Here is a 24,569-nt window from a genome sequence, read left to right on the forward strand (position 1 = left end):
GGGCCACGCAAATGAGCAGAAAGGCGGGGCCGGCGCCGGCCTGGGCGGGTGAGCACCGGGGGGAAAGCCGCTCGCCCCTTGCTGGGTTCTCACCAAGCCTGTGGGGAGCTCTGGAAAGAAAACGAGCCGTGGGAACTCCCGGAAAAAAAGAATAAAGCGCATCGGCCTGAAAATAGAAACCCAGAGCCTAGTGGGCCGCCTAGTGGCCAGCACCCCTTAGGGCTCCGCTTTTGTCCTGGGGCCTCCAGGCGGTCAGAAGTGCCAGGGCTCTTGCTCAAATTTTGCACGAATGAGGCATTATTAGGGACAACACCGGAGGTTTCCGTGGTTGAACGTCTGCTGCGGAGTCCCATCGAAGCCTGTGAGATTTCAAAATCACCAAGATGATGATTTCACTGTTTGTTTACTAACCATCCTGCACTCTCCTAAGTAAAAGAAGGATGTGTCTTATCATTTTACTTTTTATCCAATCCCAAAGGTGTTTTGTGTACTCACAGCTATAAATCTACTTTTGCCCACCCTTGTATTTACTGTTTTCTACAATCATCTGTACACAGTGTTCTGTGTCAATTATATCTCAATAAAGCTGAAAAAAAAAACACCTTTCCCATTTACTTCGAGGCTTGGAAATAAGTTTTTTTTCTTGTTAGAAAATTTAAAGGATAGGGAAAAGGTATGGCTTGAGTTTGGTAACCTAGTTACAGGTGCTAAAGGACTGGGGTTTTACTGGAACTTTCAACCAGTGAAATTTCTACACCTGGTGTCCATCAAGCCATTCTTAATATAACGGGAGACATTCACCTTGATTTCTTTAACTTACTTTGATTTGACCCATTTGAGGCTCCAATTGATATGTTCTGAGCCATGTTGCCTAGTTTTCTGGACAAGATACATGAGGCAAGGGTAGAGTTTTCTTGCTTTTTCTCCAGTGCTCAGGCTGTTCTAGCCTGTAGTAGGTGTATAATGAATACCTATTAAATACTGGGTAAAATAAGTGGGTGTCAATGTCAACTGCATTTAACATGTCTCTGCCCATTCTCCACCAGCAAGGATGTGCCAAATCCTGGAAAATTTCTGAAAGATGATGATTACAATAATTTTAGACACTAGCAGGAACAAAGCAGGAGTTATCTCTAAAAGGAATGAGCTGCAAGTGTCTGCACAGAAAACTTTCCTAAATCGGGTATTGTAAGCTGACCTATGGAGTGGAGCTAATGTCTGCCCCTTAACCTGAGGTCCTCACAGGAGAAGAACCCACGAGCCACACGGACCAGTGCTATACGACATTTTTGAAAGAAACTGGAGAAGATGCAAAGAAATGCAAAGATATTTCATCTTCACAGATTGGGAGAATCAACATTGTTAAACTATCTGTATTACCTAAAGCAATCTGAAGAAGGAATGCAATCCCTATCAAAATCCCAATGGCATAAAGAATCATATAAGGTATTTTTTTTTAAAGATAAAATTTATTTGAAATGACATTTTACAAGCAACCAGATCTGACAAAAGCACCAAGAATATATCTAAAGATTAAATTGTACACAAAAACTTTGGAATTAAAATTTCACTCCCATAATTTAAAGAAAAAACTTGTTTGAGTTGGAATTACTGAGTGATTATGGAAACACAAAGTATATAGTGTGAGAAAACCTCAAACCAAGTGGAAATGAAAATGAAATGTTTAACTCTATCTGAGAAGAAAAACCACTATTAAAATAAAATCAGACTTCTCTATAAAGATATGCCCATGAAAACCACAGGAAATCCTTCATACTATGACTAAATAATTAAAACCACACTATAACCAAAAGTATGTGGTAACAGTAAGTATGCTGATTATAAAAAAGGAAGAGTCTGCATATAAAAACAGTTCACTTTAGTGCTTTCCTAGAAAAGATGACTCCTCAGAACTACTCGTATGTAACTGCTTATAGCCAAAGCCTGGCTCCAGGCACATCACAGGTGAGGCTTCAGAAAGTCCTTGAAGAGCAGGTGGCAGTGAAACTGGGCTCCCATCTTTCTCATCAAGCAAATGTTCTTTGTGCTGCTCGAGAATAAGTGCAAATAGGAAGTTACAGCTTAAGACATCATTTCAGCGATGTGGAGCCCATACAGATAGGCTTGCTGATATTCAAATGGTTTCTTTCCAACCCATATTCAGCTGCATTCCAAGCAAAGAGGCACTCTGAAATAAGAGTTCCTGGTTAGGAGGCAGCATTGGTACAAATCAAAGTTTAAATAATGGGAATGTTAACATTCTCTGTACAGACCAATTGTAAGTACTATAACCAATAAAGCATCGAGCCTATTTAAAAATATTATTCCATTAAGAGGTCCTTCTCAGATAATAGGATATGGAGCAATTAACACATTTTATATTGATAAATATGAATAAAAGTGCAGGAGAAACTGAAGCAACGGTCTCATGCTCCTTGATTCACACATTCATTGAACAGATACTGATGTAATAGCTTTACTTTGGATCCCCACAGGTTTGGATTTAGAGGTCACTCTGGCATGGCCTCCCCTCTTCTCCTCTTTGCTTTTCCTATGACGCACCAGCAGCAAGCCAACATTTCTTTCCCCATTGCCACAGCAGTTCTTCTGTATCTTGTTCATGGTATATGTTCTTACTCCCTGATATGTATGTTACATGTATGTCAGTATATTTTATAAACTAAAATAAGCTCCAAGAAGACAGAGGTGGTATCTTTACCTTACAGATTATATACGACAAAGCATATAAGACATATTTGAGCTTGAATTCTACCTTTGCCTCTTACTGACCCCAAAACCTTGGCCAAGAGAAATTTTTAACCTTGGCTTTCTCATCTTGGGTTTTATGTGCTCACCCTGGTATTATCTTGGGACACTCCTCACCATTGAGTGTTGTAGTCAGGGCTAAATAAGATAAGGCATGTGCGACTCTCAGGATAATGCCTGGGTATAATAAACCTTCAAGTGTTCACTCCCATGTTCTCCTGACAACCACAGGGACCCTTGATGTCGCCTGCCAATGCATGGCGGCTATTTAATGCCTCCTTTTTCCTTAAATCCCTATCATATTTCTCAACCTTCTTATCAGCTGATCATTTTACTTTCTATTCACTGTGGGAACAGAATCATCAGAAGAGAACTTCCACAGATGCCTTCACCACCACATCTCCCCAGCTGCCTTCATCTGCACCCACATGTTCTGCTTTCCCTCTGGTTCCCAAGGCCACACTCCTACCTCAGGTCTACACTCCCTGCTTTAGCACTAGACTCCGTTCCTTCTAGCATACCCAGACACAGCTCCAGCCATTCTGCCATTCCTTCCCTCCCAGTATTTTCCCACTTTCTCCCAGATCATTCTTATCAGCACACAGGAATCGCAGCATAGCTGTCATTTCTCCACTCTTAAAAACATTTACTTTGATTTCCTCCTTACTCTTAAATATTTGTTGCTTGACTATATTAAAAAAACAGGGAATTAATTAGTTGACAATATGACATAGGTAAATTCACGATTTATATGCATGATTTTATTTTATTTTTTAAATATGTTTTTATTGATTTCAGAGAGGAATGGAGAAGGGGAGAGAGAGAGAAACATCAATGATGAGAGAGAATCATTGATCGGCTGCCTCCTGCACGCCCCCTACTGGGGATCGACCCGCAACCCAGGCATGTGCCCTTGACTGGCATTGAATCCAGGACCCTTCAGTCTGCAGGCCAACACTCCACTGAGCCAAACCATGTAGGGCTATATGCATGATTTTAAAATCTGTGCAGTGGAACCATATATATTTAGCATTATGCTTTTTGATAAGTATGAATAGAAGGACATTTTTACATCGAAATTAATAAAATATTTCAATTTCATTAGATATCCATTTACCTTCTGGTTATCTTGCTGGGTTGTGTAGATCAACAAAATATACTTCTCGTGTCTCTAAATGAAGATCTTCTTCTGTGAGGCTTTTATGTCTATAATAATTGCTAAGTGGAAGAAGGAAGAAAAAGTAAAATTTTTACTCCTGCCATAATTGCTGTAAAGATATAGCAGTTGTTTTCTTTCCATAATTCTCAACACATGGTAAGCACTTTTCAGGGATGAGTCCATTTTATTTTCCTAAGTAGCCTATGAAATAATCACTATACTCCCCAATTTTGGAAAGGCCCATAAAAACAAATAATTTGCTAGGCTGTTAAGTGTCTAGGTCAGAAGTTGACATTACACAGCTTTATCTCAGACCTAGAACTCTAAATGACCAATAACTATGGCCCCCAGTTTAAAACAAAAACAAAAGAAGCTTTTATTTTAAGATGTGATCATACATTTACCTACTTGGGACACAATCTCCTAATCGAACTTAAAAGAAAAATTTTATATTGGATGTTTAATTCAAAATCCTTACATGGTCCTACATGATTAAACCTTTAAATGATTTTTAAGAGGACAGTTTTACTTTTCCTCTTTGACGGCATATCTACTTTGCTTCTAAAACGAGTTTGCTAAAATTAGCAAAAGACAAGAAAATGTGATAATCCTACCCTGTAGAACTCTGAAATAAAGTTATTACAAAATTACTGGGGAAGAAAGCTTACTTCTAGGGTTACTTACAGAATGTCCCCAACTACCATATTTAAGAGGTAAAATTATAAATAATATATTAAGAATATAAAAAATGATACTTTTTAGTTATGCTGTTCAGATTTTATTAAAATATCTTACATGACTAGAAAATGTTAGCAGTCTTTTCTTCAAATGTTAGATGGCTTTTATAAATATTTAGTGTAGTTACTAAGCATCCATGTTTAAATGATTATTCATCTCATTTACAAAAAGTAATTAAGGTGATTGAAATGTTTGTATCAACTATCAGAAAAAAAAATTGAAGTGGGTTAGAAAATAGAAGTAAAATGAGAGTGATGCTAAGCAATTTAGTGTAACATATTTGGTTCATATCAATATAGGCACTTATTCCAGTATTGATATAATCATGTTAATAAACTTAATTATTACCAATAGAAAAAATTCAAATGAGCTTGCAGGCATTCTCAAAGTTTGGAAATTTTTCTCAGACGAGATGTTCTGAGAGCAAAGTTAGGAGATAGAAAAGACATAGAAACCACATTCTCTGTTTATTTAAATTTATAACTACTCTTGGCTAAAGTTATCTTCTAACTTCCTTCAAGGAAAAGCCATGCAAATGACATCCCTATTTTTTTCTTGAGACTTTTTCTCCCTTGAATTTTGTGAAACAGCTGTTTCTTAACTTTCCTCCTACTTCTGACCGTTCCTTCCCCTCCTGCCTTTTAAGCATTACTGTCCTTCTGGGATCGGTTTTCAGTGCCACAAAGTGGCAAGGTCAGCACGGAACTCATCATCTTTCCCCACAACCTGCCCTTTCCCTCTTTTGGTGAAACACTGGGACCATCAAATGACCTCCACTTGGCTCGTTCTCTGTGCCCCCTTCTCTCTCCTTTCCACACGACACTCAGTCTTGGAAATCCTAGGCTCTCAACAGTGAAGATGTGTCCTGCATCTGCTCCATCCTCTGGACCCCTGCCACTGCTGCTTCGGCTGATGGCCCAACCCTGCCCCTTCTTTTAAAAATGCAAATCTGAACATATTTAAAAACAAATTTAATATATTTTATGGACTTCAGGGAGAAAGGGAAAGGGAGAGAGAGATGGAAACATCAATGATGAGAGAGAATCATTGATCGGTTGCCTCCTACATGCCCCACACTGGGGATCAAGACCGTAACTGGGCATTTGCCCTCACCAGAAATCGAACCTCCTGGTTCATAGGTCAATGCTCAACCACTGAGTTGGGTTGAATATATTTTTTTTGCTTGCTTAAGTTCCTATAGGTTACACCCTAATTCCTTGTTATGGCCTGAAGGCTTTTGATAATCTAGCTCCTGACCACCTTCCTAGATTTCCCAAATGTCTATGAAATGGAATATTAGTCCCAAGGGTTATTAAAAGCATTATGTGAGAAGAAAAAAAAAAAGAATTGTGTAATCCGATTAGTTTGGGAAACACTGGCTTAAAAAACATGAAACTGGCTTTTGTATTATAGGACTTTAATTATTCACTTGTTGATTGTGAATCCCCATGAGAAAAATACAGTATGCAGTATTTCCCAATCTTACTTTGTCACAGAATGCCCTCTCTCCTGAGTTCATTCACAACACCATCCTCTGGTAAACACGACAGTCTAAAGTACATCCCAACTGTAGACCATTGCTTTGCTCAGGCCTTCTCGGGCTTAGAACAAACTACTCAGTTCATAGACGCCACCTTTGCATAATTTCAATCAACCCTTTCTTGTTTGATGCCTACAGTAGGTATCATAAAACTGTGATCAATGTAAGCAGATGGCACTTGGTGACTTGGTATTTTAAAGAAAATTTGCTGGAGTTTGTGGGTTACATGTTTGAGGTGACGTGACTTAGTCATTCCCCAGTAGAATCTGAGACTTGGTAAGACTTCACCTGATTATCCTCCCTAAAGCTGAAGAAGCCAAAACCTTTTGTGCTTTGGTGAAGCATGCATTGAACTTACTATTTTCTGTGTTTTAATATCATGCACAAGGTGACACTAACCAAGCAGATAAGAACCACGAAACCTGCAGAAAGACCTAGAAAACAAAACAGCAAGTATCAAATTCAAGAAAAATGTGACCTATATAGTTTTGAAGTGATTGTGGGGCCTATTCCTATTGAAGGGGAATATGGTATGTTACTTTTATACTTATCCTTTCTGAGCCATGTAAATAGTGAATTCCTAAATAATGATACTTGGGCTTAAGGTTTTTCTGATTCAATCTCGTCCACATTTCATCTAAAGCACCAAGCATTTGACCACAGGGTTCCAGTTAAGTTCTGTTGGGCTTTTCTGTTCCTTTCAGTTTTATTAGCAATATTCCAGTCACTGTGGTAAAATTATGATCTCAGGACACCAGAGTCCCATGACTTTGCATAACAACATTTATTTCTCAATTGTGAAAGGTATTTTGCTACTGCAGAATAAGCCAGCCTAGTTTGATAGTACCAAATCATGCAAAAGATCAAAAGTTAATGTAAACCAAACTTTCAACTTAAAAATTAGAAATAGCTGGCTGTTCAAAACATTTATTTAACTCTATTCAAAAGTGACAGTTTGTAATGTAAAGGGTACATTAAAACATTCTTAAAACACCTTAGGTACTTTTCTATAAGTTAAAGTGAAGGGTGAGTTATAGGGCCACAAATATATATATACTTAAAGTATTTAGGAAGACTTACCACCAAGAAGAGGAGCAAGTGACCCTAAGGAGAATACAAAATCATAAACATATTAGTCTACTGGTAGCTGCATGATTCAATGTAGTCCAAAGCCCCATGGCAATGTCCCATTCAGCCCCAGTTCCTCTAAGTCTACTTGAAAAGGTATATTGGAAGCCTGGATTCTATCCACTTTTTCTTTATTTCTTATGTAACAACTCACTGGACTTAAAAAAAAATTCGCTTTCAGTAAATTGCAGTAGCTCACCAACTAAAAAAAATAATACACTCAGTATAATCAGGGATTTCTCAGATTAAATGCAAAATTAACTGTTATAACAGTTTGCTTAACATAGTTTTAGAGGTCCCAGTCAAACTTGTAAGCACTTATAACTTACAAGTGTATAAAAGTGCCAAATGATAACTATATTATAGGAAAGATAATTCAATGAGTTTAAAGTCAGCTTCACTCTAAAGAACATACTAAAATACTGGCTGGTATTTTGGCCTTAGATAGCAAATTACCAAGCAATACTATTGCCAACATTTGCCCCAAAATAAGATAGGTGCATTTTTCTTATTCTAAATTAATGAAAACAATAAATTTTGTAGACACCATCACATTATCCTCTCATGTACTTTTTCTCGCCTTACTTAGAAAGGAAAAGGGGGGAAAAAGAATTGGGCAAAAAGATTAGGCAGGTGTCTTATAAAACAATATAACTGTCTTAGCAGCTACACGCTTTTCTTTAGCTCAAATGGCAAGTGCAGATTTAAAAAATGTTTCCTTATTCTGAGCAAAATCCCTGAGTTAATTATCAAAAATAACTTACCCTTTTTGATACACGTTGGTACACCTGGCACCCATTTGTTATTGGCATGGCAACTAACCAAGTCACTGCCATTCATGATGAAACCAGGGTTGCAGGCAACATATACAGTGTCATTGTGGGAATATGATGAATGAGTTTTATTCAGCGTGTATCCATGTTTGACTTCTGGGTGAGGGCAGTGGGCCACAGGAGGAGGTTTTAAGCACCGTGGGGGAGGTGCACTCCAAGATCCATGTCCTTCAGAATCACTTATGCATCGGATGTTTCTCTCTCCCAGAAGAGAGAATCCTTGGTCACATTCATAAGAGATTTCAATTCCATAAAGAAACTGTTTTGCCATCACACCTGTGTGCCTCCCGTTGTCAATCACTGGTGGAGGTGGACAGTGAATGGCTGCAGAAGAGATTCGGGAAATGCTGCTTCAGCTAGTGTACCAAGGCGGACAGTCGTCATTCGGATGCAAATAAAACTATGTGACTGCATTATGACACATACCATACAGTTATTTAGCTTTACAACCTGCATTGTTCTCATCAAAACAGCTTTATTAACATTCTGAATAATATATATTCATTCCAAAAAATTTAAAAGTAAGCTATACATATAGGCTATATTTGTGTGTTTTTAAAATCTTGAGTAATTAGCAGATGTATGGAAAATACTCAGTTCCTACTTGAAAACTTTGCTTGCCAATGAGTGTGTTGACCAAACTGAGAAAGGCATTTCTTATCTTAGATACATTGAGATAGAACATGTAGACTGTTGAAGTAGTTACAGCCTAGTTCTTAGGTGGCCTGCCCTCTCTAATCCCCAACTATCCCATTTACAACTTTAATTTATCTCTTACCTTTACAGAGCGGAATCTTTTGGAACCAAACCCCATTCTCAGCATCTTCACACTTCTGATAAGTATGCCCAGTCAGCTGGTACCTAGAGAGAGATTATCACACATTTCTTTTTCCCAATATCACGTCTCTGAAACCTCACCTCCTCATACCACAAATACAGAGGAACTCCTACACAAGAACTTCGGTACAGAGGAATGAAAACCCTTGACCCTCCCAGTAAGCAAACTTCTTTAGATGACAGCAAAGCTATTTCCATGTCAAAAAAGAACTAACAGCCCTAACTGGTTTGGCTCAGTGGATAGAGCATCCGCCTACAGACTGAAAGGTCCCAGGTTCGATTCTGGTTAAGGGCATGTACCTTGGTTGCAGGCATATCCCCAGTAGCGGGTGTGCAGGAGGCAGCTGATTGATGTTTCTCTCTCATTGATGTTTCTAACTCTCTATCCCTCTCCCTTCCTCTCTGTAAAAAGTCAATAAAAATATTTTTTTAAAAAAGAACTAACGAGTCAGAGATGCTACTTAGACTTTTGGAACCTCATATTCTCTGTGAGTGGCAATGAGGAGCCGCAAAAAGAGTCACCAAGACAAGCTGAGGGTGCAACTAATGCACTAAACCAAGTGGGGACCCGCTCTGGATGGATCATCTCATACTCACCCATCTTGACAGGATGTATTAACCAGAATCACATGCGAATCAGCTGGAAGCTCTTGAACATCTTCTCCCGCGGGCTCACATGTTGCTTCTGGAGGAGCACAGCTGGAATTACTCACACATGCTTGCTATCAAAGGGAAGGCAACTCTGGAGCTAAAGTACCTTCACACCGAGGGGCAGAAGGACTCCAATTTCCGGAAGGCATACAGTGAATGGATTTGTTTCCCACAAGCGAGTAGCCAGGGTCACAGGTGTAGTCTACAGTCATCCCAGAGACAAAGAGGACCCTATTTCCGCCTGTATGCCGACCGTGGTGCAGCCCCGAAGGTGGCTGGCAGTCTGAAGGAAAAACTTCCCACATAAATACCAACAAAAGAAGAACTTATACTCAAGAACATTAAGAGTACAACATTTGACAACAGATAATCTTAAACATCTTAGCCAAGGATAATAAAGCTCTAATTCATTACTGAATGCTTTCTGCTCTTTAGACTTCTTTAAACAGGTCCTCTCAGTATCCACCTTGAATATATTCTGGATATAAGAGCCATTCACATAAAGAATATACACAACACACATGGAACATTGTTACTGATAAAAGCAATAGGGTAGTAATCTGTGTCTCATTGACTTTCCCATGAGTGTAGTTTTGGGTGGGAGATGAGAATAATAAGTAAATACCTTATTTTCCCCCCATTGGGCTGTTTACCTTTCTCACAAACGGGTATTTCAGGATCCCAGGTGTCATTGGCTTTGCAACGAATCTCACTGCTGCCCTTCAAAGTAAATCCATCAACACACTTGAATGTCACACTGTCGTTGTAGACATATGGGGCTTCCTTGCCCGATATGTGGTATCCATTTTCAATGTGGGCATGTGAGCACTGAACAGCAGGGAGGGAAAGTTTACAGAGAGGAGCAGGGCCACTCCAGATGCCCCTCTCCTGACCATCTTTTGTACAACGGATGGTGCTCTCCCCGATGAGGTTGAATTCTACGCCTTTCTCTGGCCCAGGGTTACAGGAATAAGTGACTGTGGTTCCATATGGAAAGTCTTCTGAGGAACTCCCTGTGTGTGCCCCATTGTCGATAACAGGGGGCGGTGGGCAGGTGATTTCTGGAGAGATGAAAAGTGACTATATCATTCTGTTTCAGTTTTAGACACCAAAGAAGAGAAAGGAAGTTGGTTATGAATCTGTTGTTATCAAATTTCCTGGAGGATATGGGTGAGATTTGATGATATCTGAGTTATATCAAAGCTCATTATGTGTGCAAAATTCAATTTAAACAGATTCCATAGGAAATATTTCTTATAATTGATATCTTTGTTAAGTGTGAACATGTACATCAATATTATAGTGTGAGGCAGTAAAGATGAGTAGTAAATTATTAATTAAAATAAGAATTCTTTTAAAAATATACAATAGTTGAATAAAAGGCATGGGAACATAGAATTGAGCTTCTTTGGCATGCCATTTTAGTGCTGAGGTGATACAGTAGTTTAGCCAATAATATTTGTTGTTGATTGAGTATACACTTTGGTAGGCAATAACTTTGAAGTCTGAAGTCTTATGCTGACTTTACAGATGAGGGGATAGAGTTACAGAGAAATTGCATAAATCACCCAATTTCATATGAAGCAGGAGATACGGAATAAGATATCAGATCCCACATCAATATCCTTTTTTCCCCCCACTAAACTACAGTGTACGCAAAATTAAACATGGTGGCTCATCTACTCACTGCTTTCATCATCTTATACACTTAAATCACAAAAGTGGGCCATTAACTGCAAACATTTAAATTAAGTGATTGCTATGCTTTGAAGTAGATAGAGGGGACAGTAGAAAGACAGAAAAACTGTTGACAAATTTAATGGAACAGAGGCTAATATTCTTATTCCCACAGCATAGCCTAAAACAGAAATCTCCCAGGGCATGCAGAGGGGTCACATGATCTCAGGTTCTCTGTTATTTTTTGCTACTCACCTTTACAAAGACGAATCTCCATAAACCAAGGAATGGTGCCTTGACACAGCTGATAAACACTCTCACCTAACCTGGACCTAGAGATAGAGTCGTGTCATTTTGCCGTCTAGTGACCATTAAACTAAGCAAGCGCTATTGGCTCAAAAGCAGACTCACCACGTTCAGGACAAGAAGCAATACGAACAGAATGCAGCCAGCATCAGCTCCATCATTGCACAGGAGTAGTTCCCATACATGGAAAACTAGCAAGATTAGCACTTCCATGGACACGGGCCAGGGAAGGGCTTTGAGGTAAGCTCTTACACAGAGCCTGCAGTATGCGCTGATAAGCCAGACCCAGTTCAGGCTGAGCCAGCACTCACTCACCCTTCATCGCAAGAAGAGTTAACATCTGGTCTAATCAATTGATTCTGAGGTTTTTTGTAGAGATACTTTCCTATAGGTTCACACTCTGCCACTAAAAAAAAGAGGCGAGGATGAGAAATCAACTCAAGCAATCTCAAAACTACAAAACATCTGCATGCAAGTCCTGATACCTTTGCATTTGGGGACAGTGGGTGTCCACACCCCGTCAGAGGTGCAATGTATGGATTCTTCGCCCACCAGCACATAGCCAGGGTCACAGCTGTATTTTATGGATGTTCCAGGCTCAAAGCGCATCCTATGTCTATCTTCCTTTTGCCCATTGAGGATTTCAGGAGGGGCTTGGCACGCTACAAGAAAGAAAAAAATTTTATTGTCTAAACAACAGCAACATGGAGAAACAGCCAAAGAAATGGGCATTAACGCTGTAATTCCTCTCTGGTGGCAGCTGTATGATGCAGAAGGTATCTTACAGCCCAGCTTGGGGTAATTTTGGATCAGTGTTTCTCGATCTTTCCCTCTTCTTTGCACTTAGGCTACTGCAGATTTTGTTCAGTTTCCACTCGGTGCTTTACCTCCTCTCATTTCTTCCTTTCTTAAGGAATCACCTCGTATGCTCTCAATGGGAGATTCTCATATACCCATGGAATGGGGGCTTTGATGACCTCCCTTTTAAGAAATCAGTATTAACACAAATACACATTTTCCCCATAAAGAAATGGGCAACTTAGTGGTTCCTAATGTTATTTTTCCCAAGGACACTTCTACGAAATGAACAAATGGTGGGTGTAGTGTTAAAAACGCCTTCTACATAATTTGAAAACACTATACATATTGAAGAATTGAAGCGACTACAAACTGGAAAATAACCTGCTTACATCCAAAGTCCCTACCTATAATTCTTAGAAAAGATGAAATCAGTAGAACGTTTTCTTGGTCCTGGAACACTCACCCTTTTCACAGACTGGTGCAGAGGGCTCCCATGTGCCTTGGGCACTGCACCTTATTCTCTTGCTACCTTTCAAGGTGAAGCCCAACAAGCAACCAAATGCCACAGTATCATTATATGAATATTGATCTTTCTGCCCAGACGATATTTGGCCTCTTAGGATCTGGGGAGGTGGACAGTGAATTCCAGGAGTAGAAAGTTCGCAGCGCGGGGCAGGACCACTCCAGATCCCAGTCTTCTGACTATCAGTGGTGCAACGGATAGTGTCCTTCCCAATCAGGATGAAGCCCACTCCTTTCCCTGGGCTTGGGTCACAAGTGTAAGTGACTGTGCTTCCGTATGGAACGTTCACTGAAGGGTGGCCTGTATGACTTCCATTGAGAATAGGAGGAGGTGGTGGGCAAAGGATTTCTAGAAAAATGAGAGAGAAATGACAAGGTTGCAGCTGTACTACACACAAGAAAGCCTCAGACTTGATGCCACTCTCATCTCCTAGGTTCAGGGTCCTAGGATATTTGAATCGCTGATGTACCAGCTATCTCTCTATATAAAAGCCTAAATGAACATTATGACTGAACAACTGGAATGACCTGAATGACTGGTCATTCAGACCGGTCCGACGACTTGCAGGCCCCTTTATCTGCCCATTGAGCAGTGGTCCTGGAGCGTCACACTGTGCTTCTATGGAAACAAGCCAAAGATTCTCAAAGCCTGGCAAATTATAGGATAGCCTAATTTATGAAAATTGATTGTAAATTTGGGGTACCTTTACATTGTGGAATGAAACGTTATGACTGAACAACCGGAATGACCTGAATGACTGGTCACTAGGACCAGTCCGACGACTTGCAGGCCCCTTTATCTGGCCATTGAGCAATGTTCCTGGAGCGTCACACTGGGCCTCTGTGGAAACAAGCCAAAGATGCACAAAGCAAAGCCAAATAACAGAATAGCCTAATTTCTGAAAACTGCTTGTAAATTTGGGGTACCTTTACATTGTGGAATGACTGCACTCCAGTCTCCTGAAGACAAACAACGAATGGTCGTTTCTCCAACAAGCAAGTAGCCAGGTTCACAGCTGTAAGTCACAGACAGTCCAGGGACAAAGAGGCCGACATTCTCTGCTGTGTGATGTCCATTGGGGATCATGGGAAGTGGTGGACACTCCAGGGAGAAATCTTTACACACACACATTAGAACAAAAGGCCATCAGATGATACATCCTTCACAATCTAGATTTTGACATAGTACATTCATCCAGCTAAATGGCACATTATCTGTGGTAACCAGTCATCATGAATTTCAACTCAATCTTTAAAACAAGTGTGATGTAATATCCATTTTACACACCATATAGCTCATTATTTTCCATTTTTAGTTACACTTTATGATTTATTTTGTGAAAAATTTCATTTACCAAAAAATAGTTTATTTTCACAATTATTCTCATGCTACCCTTAAGGCTATTTTCTGCTTCAAAAATAGCTATTATTAGGGCTTATCCTGCTAGATATTATTAATATAGTTTTATGGGATCCTATATGTGATACATATATATTTACATTGTGAGTATATGTGTACTCACATCTTATTTTATGCGAATTATTAGTTTAATACTGTGTTTATTATATCTTTCCATGTTAATACCTATAGGACTATCTAAGTCTTTCTAATGGCTTAATTATGTTCTATAGTCACCTCATATTGTGATTATCTTCAGATCTTATGCACCTCAAAGGTTATATATCTATTTATAAACACATAGATAGAATCATATTTTTCTAATAGTTTTTTCAGTTCGTTAATTGATTTAGAATAAATTGATATTGTACTTCATTAATAGCTAATTTTGATGGAAATGTTTGTTAAATATTACAGTCCCTGTGATTGTACGATTGGAATTCAGATTTAGATTTGAGCAACAACATAAACCTAAGTAAATAAAAATAAATGAAGAACTTATAGTAATTCTAACTTTATTTTTCTGCTTTCTCACTTGTTATTTTTATTCTTAACTTTATTTTTAGTGTTGACACTATTACAGCCATCCCCGTTTTACCTTTAAAGTCATTTGATTTGAAACACTGTGTCTGAGGAGATGACTTGGTAGAATAGTGCATCACTTCAGAAAGTGTTTATAGAGGTCTCAGAACAGGCATCATTTCTGCCAGATTGTATTAGCACCTATTTACAAACGAGTTTTATATCCATTGGGTGTATTTTTGCTAATAGGCCTCACATTTTTTCTCATTTTAACATCAATTTAAATATATAGTTTAAAACCACACAATTCACACAGCACCCCCTATCTTGTGGCACTTATTCAATTCAGTTATTAGGTATATTCAGTTATTTTTTCCAATCATACTTTAAAATTCTTTGTTCTATTGATGTTTGTTGAATGAACATTTATATCCTTCAGGACTAATGCCCCCCCCAAAACAAAACAAAACAGGGAAATATACCTTTCACCCTTTGCCATGCCTCCTCCCTCACCCCTACCCTTTACACACCCACACTGCTCTTAGTTCAGAATGATACAAAACCCGACCTACACAGAAATGCAATGGTCCACCCTCCCGATTCAGGTTGAGTTTCTCTCTTACTCACCACTCTCACAGGTTGGTAGTGGTGTCGGCCCCCACCTTCTATTTGCTTGGCACCAAACGGTCTTGTTTCCTTTCATGGTGAAGTTGGCATCACAGGTAAAGGTCACAGAATCACCATGTCTGTATGGTGGTCTAGATCTTTTGTCTTTGTGTCCCCCTGGTACTACAGGCTCAGAGCAAGTAGATCTTCTGCTGTAATATTCACATGTAGGGGCAGGTTTATCCCAGATTCCTTTCACTTGGTCTTTACTTATACAAAAAAGATTCTTTTCTCCAATGATGCGGTAGCTAGGGGGACAAGTGTACCTCACCAAAGTGTTAAGAGGTACGGAGCCAGAAGCATAACTATTCCAACCATTTTGGATAGGAGGAGGAGGATCACAAAAAATCCCTGAAAAATAGAAAAGGAAATATGTGGTGATATTGATTATGACAAGAAAAAGATTCAGATGTAGATTAGAGCTCCAAGTATAGTTTATGTCACCTTATCAGAAACAGACTTAGAAATCTGTATAATTTATTTCTTAGGGACTCAGAGTCCCTACTTATCCCCAAGCTCCTAAATTCTTACCTTTCTTTTGCTGCTCAGCAAACAAATCAATATAGGGCTTAAAAGTACCATCTTGATCGAACAATGACAATGAAAGAGAATTTATTAAATAATTCTGAGTCTAATCAATTTTAACAAAACTAAGGCAAACTGCACATGAAAATAATATGTTAGTAGCATACTAATCACATGTGGGTAGGTACCATGGACTAATGAAATGTGGGCTCGGTAGACCTGGTTTCAAATTCCCACTGTCATTCCATGGCTGAGTGACCTTAGGCAAGTCTTAACCTCTCTAAGCATCAGTTTCCTAGTCTATTGTATAAATTAAGGTACTTTATAAGGTTGTAATGAGAATCCAGAGAGATAAACGTACCTAAAAGAAGAACAATAACGGAAACATACAAATTATTCGATGTCTATTTCAAACATACAATGGGGGCTACAGGTGGTGAAAGAACATTCTATTCCTCCACTAAAGGGACTGCAGCCTCACTACAGTCATTTGTCATCCTTTGATGCTAAACCCCTTTGAAAAAGCCACAGGAAGTGAGCAAGAGTTTGGAAGAATGACCTGATATCCTTGAACCAGGATACCAAACCACTATCTGTCTTTCTCTTCCTCTTCTCATAACCAGAATGTATCTGTACAACTAAAAGCCTCATTTTATTTATAGATCACCAGATTTCCAGCCCAATTCACCCTTCAAGTACCTGGATGGTGGAGGGTTCCATTTATTGTTTGGTCGGAACCATGCGTTTGATGGTGAAACCAGGCTTACACTTAAACATCACAGTATCATTTAAGGAAGATGAATGCCTATACGCAGACTCCATAATTCCATTTTCAACTTCTGGAATTGGGCATTTGAAAAAACGTACAGTCACCATTTCCTTTCGGTACCTCATTCTTTATCCCCTGCCCTTCATTCATTTGGTTACCAAATTTTAGTGACTGAATTCCCCAAATCTCCAAACCAACCATGTCCTCACTGCTGTAATCTCTCACTGGATCATTGAGTAACAAAATTTCCCTTTCTAACTCTGGTGTCCCTTGGTCTTCATCTTCTATGCACATCTACCACTGCACACGTTATCTTTCAGAAGCACAAATGCGGTCATGCCACTACCTACATTTAAAATCTTACAATGACTTACCATAGTTGATTGAAAAAAAAGTCATGGCCTGTCATGGTTAAGATCCAATCTACTTAATCAACTACTATTCCTCACCACGCACCTCATACTGCAACCACACCGAATTTTTCCATTTTCCACAAATATCATGTTCTTTCATACCTTCATACCTCTACCTATAATGCCTGGATTTCCACAATTCTTTTAGATAGCATTTATTATGTACTTCTCTATGATATCATAGAAATTTATCTCTATGAATAAATGAAATCATATCATAGTACGGTATTTGTTTAAAGTTGGTCTTTACAATTAGTAAAGGAATTCTTTACAGGAAGGGACCAATAGACTTTTATGGTTCTCTCCAAGTCCATCATCTAGCTTAAAGCTTCAAACCTATTAGTTACTCAAAAATATCTCTTGAATTAAATGGGGTAAGAATGAAGTGAAAACTAATATTCCTTGCATACGAACTTACAACTCACTCTAACACAGTACAGAGAGCACAGAGCAAGTTCGTGAAGATTACAGGTAAATAGAGTTGGCCAACTGTGAAAATTTAACCTCAACACTCAATGCCCTTAGGAGTAAAAGAAAACATGCAGAACCCAGCATCCTTTTCATTAAGATAATTTACTAGCTTGCTGGTTATTTATCATGAACACAACAGGTTAGCTCACAGAGATACACTAATAGGCCCAAAGACGCCTCTATTATAGAATACTCATGTTTACAGTATTGCTGAGCATCCGACCACTTGGAGGTCTCCAGACAGGTGGTAAAGAACGACTTTTTTATATACCCAGGAAGGCACTCAGAGTCCCAAGATGTCCCAACAGCAAACTCAGACTGATCACTCTGAACTTTAGGCTTAGCCACCGGATACTTTGGCAGGAACTGACCCTGACCTAGACACAAAGACCACAGGAATGTCAAAGTAAGAGAGGCTAAAACTTGCACTCTGCTTCTGCTTTGTCACTAATTTTCCTGACAACTTTAATCTTTAGAAAATAAACAAAAAAAAATGGGTAGCAATCATTTCTGGGACAAAAATACATATTTTGCAGTTAGGGATGCAAATACAGAGAAATAAGCTCAGAAGTGCAAAGACATTTTAGGATACACTTTAGAGACTTTAGGAAGAGATGGAGGAAGTACTGTTTCATAAAGTTCCACAAAGACCCTGGAGTAGTTTCATCTTCTTACAATCTAATAAATAAAATGTAAAACCTTATAAATAAAAAGTTTTCTGGGATAGCACAGGAAACTAAAGTACATCAGAGACCTTATAAGCTCAGCACATGTATGATTCTCTAAAATTACTTTAATGAATTCACATAACTATCTTAGTCATTTAAGCTTTAGGTCATAGCATTAAAATGTTTATTATTCTTTATTATTGTATTCCATTAACTAGAATGGGGAAGAGACTCAATCTTGATTCTAGACTTGTTGCATAAAGACTTCATTTTTCAACATGTATTTTGAATCAAATCTGACATCAACCAATTTCCTGTTTTCATGGGCAATAGGATTGAGGATTTATTTTATCCTCATTAAAATAAAATCAAATCTTATATATGTTTTGGAAAAATTCTTGATCATTAGCTCTGGTATTACTGGTTTCCCACCCCCACCCCCCTTTTCTTTTTCTGTTTTTTGTTTTTTTTGTTTTTTTTAAGCAACTCTCCCATGGTGAAACTCTATTTCTGGGGTGGTCTGCATACCATGACTAATCTACATTGGGTATAAAATGTTGGCTTTTTCTCCTTAACTCAGGATACATCCAAAGAGTAAATCCAGTTTCATAACTCTCCACAGAGTTGCCTGAGACCTTCATTGAGATTGCACTGACACTCAGCTTCTTCTTTTCCACTTTTGATTTTTTTTTCCTCTTCCTTTCCATAAATATTGAGCCTAAGAGCATTTCCTAATAACTGTCTTACACACCATCTGTGTCTCAGCATTTTCTTGCCGGCAGCCTAACACGTGACCGCCACAATCAGGCTGTGGAGCAGAGGGTGCTTCTCCATTTCCAGCTATAGATGGTCCAGTGACTCACAGGGATTGTTCTAGAAAGGACAGGTTCATGAACTGCAGAACGTGAGGGCAATTCTGCCTGGAATGCTTACACTGGCAGGAACATTTTAACACTGTTGCAATCACCATTTCCTCATTTATTTTCTCTCCATAAGCATCTGAGGATTTTGGAGTTACATGGTCAATTTATATCTTAGTCTATTTACTGCCCATGTTACCCTCCACCAGTCATTTGTTCATTAAATGCTGCCAGAGAATCCTCCTCCATCCCTCCAGAGCATCCCTCTTGGGTTATGGTTTGGTTAGTGTCTGCCACTCCCAGTACATTTTAGCAAATATTTATTGATTGCCTACTGTGTGCCTGCATCCAACAGTGGGCAAAACACAGCCCCTGCTTATATCCCAGTGTGTGTGTGTGTGTGTGTGTGTGTGTGAACACACAATAAAAACCATGAAATAAGGATCATGAAAATAGGAATGGTTATTGTTCATCAGTGTGTCCTCAGGACCAGCACAAGACATGGCACATGCAAGGCAACTATTTGTAGGATGATGGCTGCTTAGGACAGAATGCAGCGTACAAATTGTATATATGACAGAAATCTAAAAATAGAAACACAAGAGGATATAAAGACAGAAGGACATAGACCCACGTGTTAAAAATTACTGTCCTTTGATTGCGTCTGTTTGATATGATAAGCATGCTTTCTGTGGCATATATATTTTAAATTGCATATCCCATTCAGTAAAACACCACATAAACCTAGTGGATGGGCTGTCAGCTGTATTTTTGAGCTGTAGGGGAAAAGCAGATTCGCATTTCTTAGGGTGGTCATTTCTCATTGGTTGGTTACCAATGTTTTCTTAGGTGGTTTTGCATCTCCCCTCATATAGGACCCAACACGATGGGGAAAAAAAAAAAAGAAAAACAATTTAAGAAGCCATTTGGTAATAGAACAGTGTACTGTCTATATTTGATAGGAACACAAACATGATTCCATGACCCACCCCACCCCCGCCCAAAAAAAGGGAAGAAAATAAAAAGAAAACAAAACAAAACCCCGCCCGATAGTGGCCAACAACCAATCTATTTGAGTGCAAAAAGCACTGCGCGCCCTTTCAAAACCCGCTGAACCCAGGAACCCAGGCTTCTTTCCTGCAGCGCTCCCCGCCCAACACGCGCTCCCGGCCCCCATACACAGCCAGCAGGGAGCTTCCCGGCCCCACACCCTGCACCGCTGCTCTGGGCACTTACCCCAAACACACTGCAGACAACACCACACCCGCCCGGGAACCCCCAGCCCAAGCCAGGGGGGCACAACAGCCCACTCACCCAGGCGTCCCCCGGCCCAGGGAGCACAGCGCCGTCACCCCACCGGCACAGCCAGGGCTCTAGCATCAACCTCGTGCACCAGAGCACTCAGGAGGAGCCCGCACCTGGAGCACGTGCCCGAGCTGCTCGTCCTGATTGATCCAGGCCCCAAACACCTGCAAGCTTTTGCTAGGGACGCAGCTTACTTAGCCCGGTAGCCCAGGACTTAGCCCGGGACACTCGGGGGCGCCCAGCACCCGCCGCGGCTTAGAGACGACCACCAGGCAGCCTTCGCCGCGGGCACTGCGGGCTTCCCCCCGCCCTAGATCCGCGCGCAGAAAGATCAGGGCATCTCTGGCCATGCAGTCACCCCGGGCTGACCCAGTCCTGTGCCTCCTCCTGACCCACCAAACGAAGCCCCGCTTCTCCCCCTCCCTCTCCCCTCCCCGCCCTTGGCTGAGGACGGCGCGGGGCTCCCCGACCCGCTCCAGTTCGCACACCCTCTCCAGGCTCCTACCGAAGGATGTGGGGAACTGGAGCACTAGAGCCATCAAAAGGACCCCAACGAAGCTCCAAGAAGAGAAGGGGCTCTCAGGGCGGCGGAGAAGTGTGGTTCGCGTCCCGCCAAAAGCCGTCATTTTCCGTGAGATCAGCGGGATGGGAATCCCGAGAGCCAAGGAGCAGGTGCCTCATTGAGTGAAGTTATCAGTTGCAGCAAAACCCAGATTCAGTTCCAGGTACCGCCCCACAATGGGCGTGTCCTGGGCGGGCGCCAGGGCCAATGGGCAGCCTGCAAGGAGGGGTCTGGGCAAGGGGTGGTGTACAGGCCTGGATGGGGAAGGACAGCCCTGGGTGGGTTTGGCCTCTGCACTCCCCACACCTAATGTAAATGACTCTTGTCCCTTACTCTCTTGAGAGGACCCCTGGGAAGGAAAAATATTAAACAACACTGTGCCATTACGCATATTAAGCCTCAACTCTATGGGGCCCATGACCTTGCAGAACTAAATGTTTCATTTCATTGAAGAGGAAATATACCTGCATGAAAAAGTAAGAATAAGGCTATATTGAGTGGCAAATTCTTGGGAGCAATGAATGTCAGTAGAGTTAGAATGGGTAGGACTTGGTTAGAACGTTAGATGAAGTAGAAAAATAGAGCTTTTCTGCTGAAACAATCTCTCAATGCCGGAAAATTGAGAATGAGCAAGATTTATTTGTAGGTTTGTAGGGTTGTGAGTTAACCTTGTGTGAGTAGTAAAAGGAGGGGGAAAAACAAGTAACATGATGGGTAGTAAAAAGAAAACAAAAGTTGACATTTTCTTCCCATTCGTTGTTGCCAAAGAAGAAAAATATCACCCAATGTGAGTAAACATTTTGAGGGGACTAGCACCATCAAACTTTTAATTTTAAACCTCAGTTTTATAAATGTGAAACGTTTTTAAATGGAGATGGATTTTAAACCACCAGTTCCATTTAGAGCTTATCCCAAAGAAATCATGAGCGCTGAGAGCAAAGGTGTATAATTTGGAAGAAATATAAACCTTAAGTGTCTAGTAATAGTGTTAAGGAATTGATGCTTGATAGCTTTTTAGGGTGGAATTCAATGTAGCAAGCAGTGTAAAATAATATCACTGTGAGAAACTAGAATATATTCATAAATGAAAAGAAGCAGAATTCAAATCAGTGTATACCTTTTGATATTTCTTTTATTGAAAAAAAGCAGTATATTTATGCACATAAAAAGAGATTAGTTGGAAATATACCACAATTATATTTAATTTTCTTTGTGATTTTCAGTTTTCTGTATTGACTGACCTTATGTTACATTTGTATTCAGCTAAAGAAAATTTTTTTTAACCATCCAATATATATATCAACATCTATTTTGTTCATACAATGGTGGGGATTGAACCTGTACTGCTCCAGGTTAAAAAATGAGATGTTGGTGAGGAAATGGAAGCAACCCATACAAACCTGAAATGCTTCTTGTGGAATTACAAAACTTCATATACATTTACACAATTCTGCATCTGAGATGGACGGAAGGCTTCTGGGTTCCACAAACCATGGAATTTCCTCTTCCTCTCAGACCAACATAATTAACATTTGGATTATTGGCCAAGCATGTAAGACACTATGTGTGGAGATGATTATAAAATGAACATCAAAATATCTTGGGTTATTAAATCTAGATATCCCATGATGAGACAGATTAAAGGAGGTGTAATTAAGGAGACAGTGAATAAGAAACTCAATTATGGGGAATTATCATTTCTCTTCATTCTAACAGTTGTAAAAGAATTATACTGGTAGTTTAGTAGCTTAATGTTGTCACTTATTAAAACAGAGAAACTATTCTCTACAACCACTAGTACACTATGTTCTATGTCAATTATATCTCAATAAAAGTGAGAAAAACCTTTCCCATCTATTTGGGGCTTGGAAATACGTTGTTTTAAATTGTGAGAATATTCAAAAGGTAGGGAGAAAATATGGTGAGTTTCTTAGTTACAGGTACTAGATTAGATTCAGAACCGGAATTTGCTTTCAGTCAATGAAATTTCTACACCTGATGTTCATAAAAGCATTCTAAATATAATTTAAAATTTTCACATTGATTGCTTCAACTTATTTTGAGTTGACTCATCTCAGGATATGTCCCAAGCGTTGTTCCCTATTTTTATGGACAAGCTCTATGAGTCAGGAAGAGTTTTGTTGCTTTTCCTCCCGTGCCCAGATAGTCCTGGGCCTGCAGGAGCTGTGTAATAAATATGTGTTAAGTACTGAGTGAAACAAACAGGTGTAGAAGTCAAGTGCATTTAACATGTCTCATTCAATGCTACCCTCTATGGGTTTACCAAATGCTAAAAAATTCAGAGAGATTTTGATTTTGATCATTTTAAACACTAAACACAAAACTGGATTTGTCTCTTTAAAAAATGAGATATGAATGTTTGCACTGAAAACCTTTTTTAATCAGGCAGACAAGCTGACCTATGAGGTGGAGCTAATATTTGTCGCTTAGCATTGAGATCATTTTAGTGACTGAGTTGAAAGGAGAATATTGACCGTGAACTTCCTAAAGTCCTCACAGGAAAAAAGCACAGAGAGAGTTAAGGCTTTGAGGGAAGTAGGGGAGTAAAAACGAGTGGTTCTGCCCTGGCTGGTGTGGTTCAGTGGTTAGAGCAGCAGCCTACCAACCCAAGGGTCATGGTTCAAATTCCAGTCCACGGCATGTACCTGGGTTGCAGGTTCCCCACCCCAGTTGGGTTGGGGTATGTACAGGAGGCAACTGATTGATGTGGCATTCTCTCATCAATATTTCTCTATCTCCCTTCTCTCCCACTCCCCCTCTCACTAATATCAATGGGAAAATCCTCCAGTGAGGATTAATAACAAAATAACTAGTGGTTCCTCTAACTCCCCTTAAAGATTTTTTCAAACGGCTAAAGAGAAAAGGAGAAGAGAGTGGTGAATGTGCATGAATACCCAGGTTTTGAGCTTTGTGGCAGATCCCTTTTAAGGCTTTATGAATTGTGGTATGATGTAGTTGGTATGTGGGATGGCATTATCAGAGTCCGTCTTCTTTAAAAGAAAACAATGTTAGATGATTCTTTGCCGCCTACATTAGTATATTTACATGATGCTTTTCAGAGGTGGGGTAGCAGCATGAATGCCCCTGTGAATGCCCTCAGAGAAGGCCTGTGACTGTCCCAGTGAATGACACAGGAGGTGTTTGTGGAAACCTGAAAGAGAGTGGCTGGCTGAACAGAGGATGAGCCCTGCTTCTGAGGTTGGCCCTGAGAGCGATGCCTTCTCTATTTGCACCTGGTAAGCACCTGCCAGCCAATAGCTGTTACCAGCCAGAGCCTTGCTGTGGTAGGCCACACCCAAGCAGGCCTTTTGAAGCCAGTCAAATACAGAAAGGAGGGCATTTCTCAGAAGGAACACGTTTTCATTTTGTTTCCTCTTGTTGTTGAAGGCTCTAAAAAGTAGATATATTGCAAAACATATTTCATAAGAAG

General features: G+C 39.9%; 1 protein-coding gene across 3 annotated transcripts; it reads right to left on the reverse strand.

The window, feature by feature from the left end:
• Nucleotides 1-1,472: 1,472 nt before the first annotated feature.
• On the reverse strand, nucleotides 1,473-21,259 carry LOC102255761 (complement receptor type 2). Of its 3 annotated transcripts, XM_005862375.2 has the most exons (16): nucleotides 21,062-21,259; nucleotides 15,507-15,896; nucleotides 13,886-14,074; nucleotides 12,900-13,307; nucleotides 12,121-12,297; nucleotides 11,951-12,041; nucleotides 11,585-11,661; nucleotides 10,306-10,713; nucleotides 9,759-9,935; nucleotides 9,599-9,686; nucleotides 8,943-9,025; nucleotides 8,096-8,488; nucleotides 7,284-7,307; nucleotides 6,562-6,637; nucleotides 3,884-3,984; nucleotides 1,473-2,188 (listed from the first exon to the last, which is right to left on the reverse strand). In XM_005862375.2, the coding sequence occupies exons 1-15, from the start codon at nucleotides 21,180-21,182 to the stop codon at nucleotides 3,891-3,893; spliced, it is 2,796 nt and encodes a 931-aa protein (XP_005862437.1). In that variant the 5' UTR covers nucleotides 21,183-21,259; the 3' UTR covers nucleotides 1,473-2,188; nucleotides 3,884-3,890. The 3 variants fall into 3 exon arrangements, with proteins under 3 accessions (XP_005862437.1, XP_005862440.1, XP_005862439.1); XM_005862378.2 differs by lacking the exon at nucleotides 9,759-9,935; XM_005862377.2 differs by lacking the exon at nucleotides 1,473-2,188 and having other exon boundaries at nucleotides 3,901-3,984; nucleotides 6,603-6,637.
• Between the last annotated feature and the right edge of the window lie 3,310 nt (nucleotides 21,260-24,569).

Source organism: Myotis brandtii, unplaced genomic scaffold (genome assembly GCF_000412655.1).
Source record: "Myotis brandtii unplaced genomic scaffold, ASM41265v1 scaffold1645, whole genome shotgun sequence".
Classification (NCBI taxonomy): domain Eukaryota; kingdom Metazoa; phylum Chordata; class Mammalia; order Chiroptera; family Vespertilionidae; genus Myotis; species Myotis brandtii.